This window comes from Camponotus vicinus, unplaced genomic scaffold, assembly GCF_025532165.1.
Source record: "Camponotus vicinus isolate PSW18456_S1 unplaced genomic scaffold, iyCamVici1.0 SCAF_3, whole genome shotgun sequence".
In the NCBI taxonomy this organism is placed as follows: Eukaryota; Metazoa; Arthropoda; class Insecta; order Hymenoptera; family Formicidae; genus Camponotus; species Camponotus vicinus.
This window is the reverse complement of record NW_028141967.1, coordinates 18,596,390-18,609,530: the sequence shown is the minus strand read 5'-3', so window position 1 is coordinate 18,609,530 and position 13,141 is coordinate 18,596,390. Positions and strand designations below refer to the sequence as shown.

Below are 13,141 nucleotides of genomic sequence, written 5' to 3'. Positions count from 1 at the left end.
AAGCTGGTATTTTTAATATAATGCATTTAATATAAGTTAAATAGATTGTGAAATTATATAGAAAAATGTAACAATACATACATGATTGAAAAAATTTTATCATGGCTTTATAAACGAAGGAAGCGATGTTACATATTTTGTTTTTGATATTGATTACACATTATTTTGATATTGGTTACACATTATCGATATACGATGCGAAAGAATCAAATTAACAGCGGATACGCAACTACACACGATGCATCAAATGTCATGCAAACCTTCCATTTTGGAAATTACATGCATGTAATCTAATGAAATTACGCAAATCGAAAATTGGTACAGAACTGGTACAGAACTGGTACAGAATAACAGTTCGTTCTACGCTGCCAATCAGAATAATCATCTACGAAATTCGATCGAGGCTCTTTGGATCAGAATTAACCGATGAATTGTTCATATCAGCTGCGATTGATTTATGATACGGCCGGCAGATGCATGCAATTTGAATGCAGTATGCGAAAAGCATTCTCACACACAAGAACGAGTGTTACTCGAATAATTTATTGCATATGAATATTTTTGTACTTGTCCAAGTACAAAAGTATTCGTATGCAATAAATTATTTTAATTTTTGGCCGCGATATAATTGTCATAATTTTATTTAAAGAGAAAGAAAGATACATATTTTATGTTTTCTACAAAATAATATGACAATTTATTAATTAAACTATTATTTCTATTAACATATAGGTACATTACTATTTATTTAAAAATAATCATAATTTTTATCGTAAATTATTTTAAAAATTTAAAAAAAATTAAACTAAAATTTACAAATAGTTTTAAAAGTATAAAAATGTATGGTATAAAAAGAAGTAACAGCTGTATTTTTACACACGTAATACTTTTGTGAATAGGTGTCTTTCCCATTGAAAGATAGCGATAGAGATGTTCGAAGTTAAAGTACTTTGAAAAGCTGTTTGGAGAAACACGAAGACACGGAGACATTAAAGCAGCCTAACATTAGCAGCGCTCTTCTTTTTGAGAGTCTTGAACAGTTTCGAACTGTTGGAAAACTGACCCAAGAACGACACTACGCGAACATTTTCAAGATGCGCTTTCTTACGGCCCGATACCCACCGTCGCGTTTCAAGTCCCCGCCAACGAGTTTATTTTTAATGGTGTGCAGGAATATTAACGTTATCGAGAGAGTTAAGAAGTGCTCGAAGAAAAATGAATATCATAGCAAAAATAAAGAATTTTCCCATGATAAGGACAAAGCTTGAACAATTAAATAAGAGTCATTAAGCGATGTTATACGAATAAAAATAAACAAAACGCATAAGATATATTATTTAAATTAGAACGATACAATTGAAGAAAATCTGGAGGAAATTGTTAAGGAATATTTTCCTCGGAGAATAGATATGATCACAATTACATAAATATTTCAAGAAAAATGCGATAAATTTTGACATTAAATTGTGATCATTAAAAAAAGTTAATATATATTATATAGCCCAAGAGTTTGAGATAATAAATAGTTATTCTAAGATTAGGACACACCGAGCAATCTTGATTATTACTGCATTATTTGAGCACAATATACGACTTGTCTAGACAATTGTACAGTAGTTACAATAGAATCACTTCTAGCTTGGACTACGATATATATGTAGATACAGTTAAGTGTCTCGCGACATGTTATATTTACTACAGGCTGAGAAACCCTTGCTACAGTAGAGTCGCATATCCTTTCAAGGCGTTAATTGAATTTCCAAATTAAATCGGAACCATTTATATGGCTTCTCCAAATCTAGTTTAAATGCATATATATATATATAACATGAAATTTTATTAATATTTAAATATTAAAATATTATATTTAAATATTAAAATAAAAAGAAAAAAGTATGAGACATTTTTATCGTATTTTTATTAAAAAATTAGATACTTAAGGATATTTAAAACAATAAAACTACGTGTAATAAATTTTTAAATTTTTATCTTCAAATAAAAAAACTATTACTTTGCAAACTCCTACACAAAAAAGTATAGGAGTATAAAGATTAATGCTCTCCTAATTGTACATGTGTGTAAAGCGATTGGTGTTTTTTTTTCTTGACCTTTTTAAATGCACGTACGTGAAATACATGATACATGGAAATTGTTTTTGCGTTTTTCCAGCAATTCGATAAAATTGAACTAGTTTGTGACTCAACCGTGTATCACTTTGAAATGCGACACAGCACGAATGTAAAATGAAAATGCGCAGTTAAACGCAGACAATAATCCGATAACGGTAACATAACTTTGCAACGTAAATCCTCGATCATGTTCAGCCATCATCGAACAATTATCGAAACTGAACGATAATGTTACCTACTCCCTCTTTCTCCACTGAAACTCTATCTCGTGATCAGATTTCTATGCACATCATTAAGCATTGCACTTGCTTTAGCAGCGTAATTAACACCTCTTGCGGATAAGGGTAATTAATAATATTATGTAATTTAAATTTATAGTAGACTTTTATAGTCGTTTATTTATCATTTAATTAACAGAGATCGACAAACCTAATTAGTATAAAAATATACATGTATTCCTCTCATATTTATCGGAAAATGTAATTAAACATGCAGTACGATTTTATTGGCTTAATTATATATATAATTTCGAATAAATTGAACTAATTATTCGTGATATTTTCATCAAATATAATAATTCCAATTACATAAAAAAAAGGATATGTAAAAAATGAACTAAAAAGAATGTACAAGTACTGTTTTTATTCTCGTCGTATCGCATATGAAAGATGGATCGACGCAGAGATGGATGATTTTCTTTAGAATATACCGACGACATTTCGAGATCCGTTTATGAATACATTGCAGAGAAATACTTCTCGGAAGAACGCACTAGATTATTATGACACGTGTGCATACCACGTACGATGTGTACGCGGAGATTATTCTTGATAGTAAAATGTAACATTATTTTGAGACTTGCGCTAGGGAAGATTCGCAGCTCAAAATATCGTGATTAATCGTGCAGGGACGATGAGACGAATATCTTGAAATAATGACAGCGAGAATAAGCTCGCTTTATATGTATGCAACAGTGCCTCCAAAGACGGCAAAACATTGTGTTAATGGACGCAGTTGGACTCTTGATTCACTTCAACAACTTGCAATTCACTCCATTTTTTTCGATGGCTATTACAGCTCCTAAATTTGCGCAAATAATTCAAAAAAAATTCCGCGTATAATTGTTTTTTGGGACATTCAGAAAGTAAAAGAATTGAAAGAACAAAAGTATAAAAAGTAGATACCAAATCGAATGATGCGAGGCAGCCCCCCAAATTTTCCGAGATACGAACAATCGTTGACAGCTGTCATTTCTACCTTTGATAGTGTTCTCTTGCCAAGTTTTCCGAAAACTCAATTAATTCATTGTTAAACGAAGGAAGGTTTATTAGACGCGCGTCTGACGTGACAAAAGAAGGATCTAGGATTCTCTAACAAGGGCTGCTTGCTTCTACGTCCGCTCTTAGGAAGTTTCGAATGCGAGTTAGTTCGGAATTGGCAGTGAATACACGAGAGATAGTCATCTAGGCGAGCTTTCTCTCCGGAGACAAGGAAAGTAGGTCGCGGACATTAAATACGTTAGACATTCACGCGGGTGTCGCGCACCGGTTTCGATGTGCGAAACTTCGTGTCGTTGTCCCCCGTGCGGGAGTATAATTTCCACGTGTCGTTTCTACGCGAGGGAGACCTCCATTTCAGGATATGTGACCATCTCGTCATCGGAGATCGCAAGTTTATCCACCGAGAATTATTCGGACGTGAGCGCGAATTGAGCCGACGAATCAGCAACCGTGACAATAAGATGCAAATTACGCGCGAGCGCACAAATGTCGCGCATACAACGAGAATAATTCGAGGACCGTTTCCTCCGACTGTCAGTAAATGTTGAGCGCTAATGTTGTTTGAATTAAAACTACGACCTAAAGTTACTTCAAAGCAAGTGGATGGAGCGTCGAAAAGTTTTTACGCTTGGGAGAAGAATCCTAAGAGAATTTTAGTCGATCCTAACGCCGGCATGACCTACCTCTGAGTTATTATCGCGATACGTATTTTTAACTCGAATTTAAAAGCGTTATATTTGCGTCAAAACTTATATGCAAATATTTATTCGTACATTCCATCTTTTTAATTAATTTTATACACTCACATGTACACAGAATAATATAATATATTATTTTAATATAACAAATTGTTAATAAATAAGCTTAATTGTTTTCTTTCCCAAGTATTTTCAAAACTTTTATTTTTTAAAGATTGTAGAATGAACAAAAGAGATCATTATAATTATGCTAGAGATCATTATAACAAGCTTTGATAACCTGTTTGTGTTTTCTTTTTTTAACAAGAATAAGCTTTTTCTCCAATGTAAGATATATTTTTAAAACCTCAATAACTCACTGTAAAAAATGTCATGTTTTTGCGTGTCGAAATAGATTTGGACAAATGCGGGAATATTTTGTCACCGGGCAATTTTATTGTTCCCCGACGAGCCATGCAGCACTTTTTTATGACGTGTACATATGCCTTCTCGTTAATCTCTCTTCAGGTGCATCGAAAATAAATAAAGCAATAATAATAATAAAATTAAACGTAATACGAACAAATTGTATCTTCGAGCATGTGGTATTTCGCGCAATTAAATATTATATTCTAGAATATTATACGCGATATTAATCAATTTGCTTCAATTTCGAAATATCCGAAAATTTGTGTGTAATTAAACCAATAAAGCCATTAGCCTTATTTTATTCTACATGATACTACTATAAATATTGCGATTAATCACACACACATTTTCGACAAATCAATGTCGAATGATTGGAATTCTGCTAAAGTATTCATTAGTTTATTATTATTTTATTGGTTTATGTCGAGGAGAAGCACTCTTCTCAACGTTGTATTAATTAAATTAAACGACTAATTTATTATAAAGATATGATAAAGCATGATGTACGACTTTTTTTACATCTCCATAATCCAGTTTGCAGTTTGCTAGACAGAAACATACGTCGGGATCGCATTACAAATTCCGGCTAGGATCGGAATCGAGAGTCTTGAAATAACTGTTTCATTAATCTAAATCCAGCAAGCTGTCGCACATCACCGTGTGTGTTATTGCCAAAGTCAAAGCGTGCGAAAATTTATTTCCGCATTCTGTGTAACAAGTTGCTAAATGCAACTGAATATATATACACAGCACTCTTCTCAACGTAGATGAATGGAATGCATGCAATTACGCTCGATATAAATTTAATGACCCTCTGCAATCCATTTATTGAAATCTAATATCCGATAATGCGAGATATGCAATAACGAAATTTTCTTCCGAGAATATAGTGCAATTGATTTAGTTAAACATCATCCCTCCATAATCTTAATTTATACACATTTCTTGAACTAAAAAATATTTATTTTACTAAACATATGAGAAATATCATTAAAATTAATATTTGAAATCTCAGTAAGTATATTTCTCTCCAATATACATATAATAAATTATGAGTAAAATTTATAATTTTCTGTTTGTCTAAATATTACAAAATTAAATTTTACGATAATATGGCTTTCGAAGATATTATCAAAACATATTGTCATGTTAATTTAATAAAATATAGCGCGTTCGCCGATAAATTCCTCTTTTCTACATTGCATAGTTTATACTCTATCATTAAGATCGTACACTTCAAAGCTGTCATATACTGAGACAATTTAGTTAGATGTTTATTTGCGTTGTCACTACCATTATTCCAAATTACGACGCAACTTGCACGCAGTTTGCATACACACGGCGCAGCTATTTAAAGGCCAATATCGCGCTTGAATTTACACCCGAGCACGTGTACTCGATTTCGCACAAAGCGTTTATATTGTGTAAAGGTCAATGTCCCGCAGGACTTTTCCCGCGCGATTCGATGAGGTATCTCGAAATATCTGGCCTTTGCAGCACGATGTAAAATTGAGTTATTTATCCGGTTATTCTTGTCTAGCGACACATTTAAATTCATGTCTGGTATATGTATCTACAAAGTATGTGACTAGTATAAATCAAAAATTTTCCGCACACATGTCTTAATTTTAAACGTAAATAATATTTTAAGATAGGTATTGTTGCAATCCCTTTCTCTTCGTTTCTTGACAAGAGTTAAAAGAATATTCGATTAATAAAATTTACAAACTTATACATAAGATATTAATCAAAATATGATGTTCAACAAATATATATTTGATTCAAAACTAAACTTCATGTTCATGTTAAAATAATACTCTAATATTAACTATTATATATACTAATAATATTCTATAAAATATTAAATATTTATAATATTAAATTTATAATAATTTTTAAAATTTAATATCTCAAATTTTTCCACGTATGGCATATATGTTATGCTTTAGAAAAATGTTGAATAAATAGGATAGAATTTTCTTGAATAAATAGGAAATGAATAAATTTTACTTCTGAGCAAAGACAATATTATCTCATAATAGAATAGGTATATATTTTATTAATTTTATCTTTTAATTAAATATTTCGAAAATTAAATTTATGAATATTATGTTATTCAAAATTATTTTATATATGTTCACTTCCTTCATTATAATATGACTCACAGAACGTGTAAAATGATATTAACATTTACCTGCTCATGCATATTAATATTTACTGACATGTATTGTACATCGTGATAAATTAGAAATATATACTCTCTGTATTTCGCCTATTTCAAATATATATTGGATATAAATTAGAAATATATACTATCTGTATTTCGCCTTATTTCAAATATATATTGGATATATTGGAAAACATGTGAGATAATGATACTTGCAATATTGTCACAATTAGAAGCTTTATGATTAATATAAGTGGCGAGAATCCCAATGAAAAACGTTTTGATTTTATCTTACGATTTGAAGCGATATCGCATGAAGCAAGAGATGTAATTTAAAATCGCAAAACATATAATGAAATTTTAAATTATTTATAATGAAAACAGTTTTCATTATGAATAATTTATAATTACGAAATAATATTTTAATAGATAATAATTTAATCATAATTTGAGTAATAATTATTTTTTAATAAAGAAATGCTTATATAGTTATGTAGTTTTTGACTTCCAATTTGTATATCTAAAGTTTTTAAGACAAAAAATAATGCAATTTATTATCTATTTTGATGAGTCAAACGTTTTATTAAAATCTAAACAAAGTACAGAAAAATATATATAAAAAAATATGAAAATGTATTATTCATATATGAATATACATTACTAATATATAACAAAATAGGGAATATATTAATGTGCGTTTTTGTATTTTCTCATGTATCTTGAATCGCTTAAAAAATTTATTTTATTGAATTCGTTTATAATTCGTTTATAATTGAATTCGCTTGGTTAATTTTATATTACTTTACATGTTTTAATTTTTAATTTTTGTTGTTTGTTATATATTGACTTGTGTTTCATAACATAAATACAGTGTATCAACATATAAATAATACAATTTAATTAATATAGTAAAAATAAACGTGTGATAACAAATTATTTGGTGATTTTGTCACTGTCAAATATTATATGTACATATTTACGCATTTTCCGAAAAATTCCGCAATAAATATGATGTTAAATTTAATTTGCTTTGCACCTCATAAAAGCGAACTCGCTTGTAATGCTAATTACGCGTAAAAAAATTACAAAAATTCCAGCTTATAAATTTAATTTAAATCGATTACTTCCAGCTGCAACTGTCACCGTTACATTACATACGCACTATATTATGGACTTTTTATTGATTTTTATTTATTGCGCGCTGGAAGAACCAAAAATTTCATAAATTTACTGTTCTCCAAAAATAACGACGTGTTCTCCATTCATAGATCCGTTCAGCATATCCGCGAAGCGTTTTCGTTAAATAAATGTTTGGCTAGTGATTGAAAAAACCGATCGGCAATATATTTTTGAATAAAATGAAATATTGATCGGCGCATTTGCTGATTAAATATACAGAAAAGCTCGCGTAAGAAGAAAATAAAAAACAATCAATGGAGGACAGAAAGGCCGAATGCTACGATTAATTTATTTTAATGGATAGCAGTTATGACAATTCATTTGTAAATGTCAAGACATTAAATTGTAGAATGTTAGACGAATAATTGCTTTACGAAACAAAACATCATGAGGGAGCAAGAAGAAAGAAAACAAAGATGGAGAAAGAGCTAAGAGCATGCTTGAGAGGTTAAACCTTCGAGGAAGCTCTAGCTAGATGAGCTTTTAATTAAATTGAAAAGATGAGCTCTTAATGGAATATAAAGCGCGTTTTACAAATTAACCGTTGTTTGTATACATTACGAAATTCCATCTTGTTTTTACCACATATCATAGTAAATTTTTCCCGTTCGTGATGCAAGAGTTTGTTTTAATAATTATTATAGTTATTATAATATTATATATATTATATATATTATATATATTAATATTATATATTAATATTATATATATTATATATATTATACAGGATGATTCTGAACAAACGTTTGTCTTTAAAATATCAAATTCTTGAATGAATTCTAAGACGATTTTTCCTCTTGCAAAATTTTGCCCGGAGCTTAGTTTTTAAACTATAAAGGAAAATAGTTAACTACTTACGGAACGAGTACAAGAGGTAGGCAGGGACGGCGCGATATAGGCGATTACGTGGGGCACTCGCCGCGATCAGCTGATTGCTATACGCGATGACTGTAACAATCAGTGTGTGTGTGAGAATGTGTACGCACACACACACACACACACTGATTGTTACAGTCATCGCGTATAGCAATCAGCTGATCACGGCGAGCGCCCCACGTAATCGCCTATATCGCACCGTCCCTGCCTATCTCTTGTACTCGTTCCGTAAGTAGTTAACTATTTTCCTTTATAGTTTAAAAACTAAGCTCCGGGCAAAATTTTGCAAGAGAAAAAATCGTCTTAGAATTCATTCAAGAATTTGATATTTTAAAGACAAACGTTTGTTCAGAATCACCCTGTATATATTATATATTATAATATTATAATTATTATATATTATTAATTTAATATAGATTATAGTTATATATTTTTAAATAATAGTATATAAAGGCATTTTTTTCTATAATTATAAGTATCAACAAATAAAGTACTTTATATTTTCATGATTTTTATATTTTATACAGAATAACATTATATGATTATAATTATATTTGGAGATTATATAATTTTTTCCTCATGTTTATCTCTATAAAATAATAATTTCTAATATCAATAAATATGAAGGAATAAAATAAATATTTGTAATGCTGGAGCCAAGATATTTTAGCAACGTGAACCAAGAATATCGTGTTTACGCTACAATCTACACTTCGATACACTTTGTAGTATTGTTAGCATCTTCGGTTATCGCGCGAGCAAGAAGCCTTCAATCGGCTCTTTAATTAGTGGTTCGATCGCGGCAGAGGCGCAAGAAAATGAGCTTTGTGTGGCTGGATAGCTATGCGAGCGCGCTCGCGCACGAACAGAAGCACAGAGGCAAACAATGTCGAATGACATCGACCCGTCGACGAGAAGCGGAGGAGAGAAACGGCGGGAGAGCTCAAAGCTCATCTATTATTGGCGCAAAACAGAAATAAAATGCAGTGCGACGGCCTGTGAAATCTAAAAGGCTGACGTGCTGCCAACTTTTGTTCTCGGTGGTTTTGGCTTCGATATTCTCCCCCAATCGTCGTTATAGTCCGCGCATCGCGAAATTGCGCCACTTTTTCGTTTCGACTGCCATGTTTGCAAATTTGGAAAAAAACCAAAAAAAAATGCACCGTGTATATGCAATATTGATCATTTATCATTGGCTTTTATTCTCGATTTTATTATTAAATTTATTTATATTAAATGAATAATATATATTTATTTATTATATACTTGTTTCAGATTGCTTTCCTTTTAGACACTTAATAAAACATTTAAACTTCAGAAAAAATATATATAATAAATAATCTGCAAATTATATTATTTTTTTCTGTTTGTGTGTGTATAAGGATGTTAAAAATATGAATACAAAATTACGTGCTTATTAGCGTTAATTATTTTATCGGTGTAAAAGTGTAAACAGAACACACAAAAACAGAAGATCGTATCAATATTAATTGATAAATTCATGAAAAACTCACCACAGTGATGGGATAAACTGGATTGATAATTGTGAAGAGGAGGACATGGTTCGGCTTGTTATTGTCTTCTCTGAAACATTAATTGATACGTATTATTCCAGCGAATACACAGAGGACTTTATTGAAGTTCGCCTTAAGGCATACGCGACCGTATAAAATCGAACTTCCATCATTCGTCCTCATTAATAGACGCTCCAATTATTTGAAAATTCAATTACGGAAGTCGAAAACGAGGTCTCGATTATCGCCGAGTTTGCAAAAACTGTCGCGAATAATAATTCATTTTTCATCGACTGCAGCACGAACGTCTTTGCTGACGCGGTGCAAAAAATTGCATTGATTGCTGAAACTAGAAATATTATCTCGGCTCCGCACAAATTGAAAAATATCAATTCTAATGGACTTTCGATCTCCATTAATACTATCTTTAAAAAATCATATTCGAAGTGAAAATACTCGTCACAATATTGAATATTCGTTGCATTAAAAAAAATTTTTTTTCAATATTAGTAAGCTAACTTATTTTACACAATTGCGCACATTTTACAGAATTGCGTCGGCGTTTTATGCAAGAACGTGAAAATATTTTATATGCAAAATATTTCGTACGCAAAATATTTTTGAACTATGGAAACGTGGATCGCACGATACAGAGAATTATGACGTCAAGAATAGAGTATCTCACATTCTCAGTCGAAGGAAAAACGAAACGAAGTAATCTCCACTCGAGAATTGATGTGCACACTTGTATACGTACAGTGAGACAACCAACCAACCGGTGATGAACACTGCACGATATATTTTGTGCGGTTGATATTGGTACATTTTCTTTTCCGTCTCTCTCTTTTTCTTTCTCTATCGTGACTTGCATCTAGCACAAAAATCAATCGAGGTAATTCTTCCACGAGAACAATAGCGAAAATGCCGTTGTATCGACTAATGGCTTAGAATCGATGCAAAGAGTCGATGCAAATTGAATTACTACTCGCGATGATCAACGTTATATTCGAAGCTTGTTTATATCGTTTTCATATCATGATACGATTTAATATCTATGTATCTCGAGATGGAAAAATACATGAAAAAATACGCCTATTATTGAATTATTAGTTCTTTCTTTTTTCTCGAAATAAAAAATTTGTAACGTTAACATTTATATCATGCAATATATTTATAATAAAAAACTTGAGTTTCTCAAGCGTTAAAATATAAAAAAAATGTATATTTCAGTTTTGATCGAAAATGAAGATAATAGAATTGAAAATATTGAATTTACGAATAAAAGATAAATATCGTTTTATCTTCATTCTGTTTTCGATTTTTGCCGATTATCTAACGTTGATATCTGCATCTGCGGCCTCACTGGCTTTGCCTCGAATTTACTTTACTAAAGAGTTATCGTGAATTCGTGAAGCAGATATCATTTGCTATCAGAATGCCCCGGAGTGCTAGATTGAATCACGCTTAATGCTCGACTTAACTTATTATTATACCTGGACTATCGGACGACAGACGGGTCAAACTTTAACGAACTATGTCGTTTTAATTAATTTTCGACGTCGCGATGTTAACCGCGTTTTGGTACTTATCGAAAATCCAATTCCACGCTTGAGTGTTTTTTTAATAACGCATCATTATAATATTACAAACAGGAATTTCTATTTGAAGGAAATATCGTATTTGCATTTTCAATGCAATTAAAGAATGAACATAGTTGAAATAAATTATACCGAACATAAACTAATATAATAATAAAAGTATTTAAATAAATAAAAAAATGCAATCTTTTGCTCATACTTGTAAAATTTTAATATTGAAAGGAAAGTTTATACATAATAAATACTCTAATACATTTGCAACTTTATTGAGAACGATTGAATGAATAAATTATGTCCAATTGATTTCAATGACTATTTATGCAAAGTAATCTATCGAGGCGATCGAATGTCGTCATTGATTTGCACGATATTATTGTCCAATCAGATACTTCGCAAATATTAATGGGTCAAAGAAATGCAATATTACATGATTGATAGCATATTGGGAAAATCGAGACTCTAGTATTATTAATCATCAATAATTCTAAGGTTTTGCATAATATATATCGATAAATTATTTAGAACGAGAAGATAAGAGTCACAGCGATAATTGTCTTTAATAATGATGCACTTATTATTAGTCAATCGTCATAAAATAATAAAATGAAATATTCTTATGAGCCGTCATTATTTTAGATTTCTTTTTAATTAGTAATAATACATTTCAAATGTCCAATTACCGCATTATTATAGTCTTGAACATGTGAAAGAGATACAACTTTTTGTTTACATAAATATAAACAATAAAAACATAAATTCTCTCACCTTTTGCGACGCGGCTCGTCTCCGTATCCGCCATATTCGTGATTCTGCAATCAGAAATAAACAGCATCGTTAATAACTTTCCTTTGCAGACAGTTAAGTCGTTAAATTCGCGCGGATTAAACAATCTTAATGACTTTATCCGGCTTGCATCATTTACTTTGCCATTCGCACAGGCTCGCGTGCGGTCGGCAAATTCTCTCGAAAACGAGAGCGAGGGAGTTTCGCTCGAAACTACTCGTAAGTCGAAAGCACGGATTTCCCGAGCGGTGATTTCCCCTCGGTGCTCACTCTTGCGGCAACACGTGTTACCGTCTTCCGTCGTGGGAAAATTGCGTAAGACAAATTCGCGCAACGGTTTTGGCTGAATTTCGATGGTGCGCCGACGTCACCACGGATGCGTTGCTCGGTCAGTCTATTAATATGCGTGCGCACGCGTCTTTTTACCACGGCACCCAAAGCGACGGAAATAGTGCAGCGAGACACCTTAGGGGCTGTGACGTATGACCGCTTAGGTAAATTCCTGAGGC

General features: G+C 31.4%; 1 protein-coding gene across 3 annotated transcripts in view; it reads right to left on the bottom strand.

Annotated features, from left to right (window-relative positions):
* Positions 1–13,141, bottom strand: part of Sm (heterogeneous nuclear ribonucleoprotein L) — a 152,359-nt gene that overhangs the window by 118,431 nt on the left and 20,787 nt on the right. For all 3 annotated transcript variants that reach the window (XM_083094638.1, XM_083094636.1, XM_083094637.1), the window contains exons 2-3: positions 12,615–12,658; positions 10,252–10,321 (exon numbers count right to left, since the gene is read on the bottom strand). In XM_083094638.1, the coding sequence (XP_082950764.1) occupies positions 10,252–10,321; positions 12,615–12,658 (114 nt within the window). The remainder of the gene's footprint in view (positions 1–10,251; positions 10,322–12,614; positions 12,659–13,141) is intronic.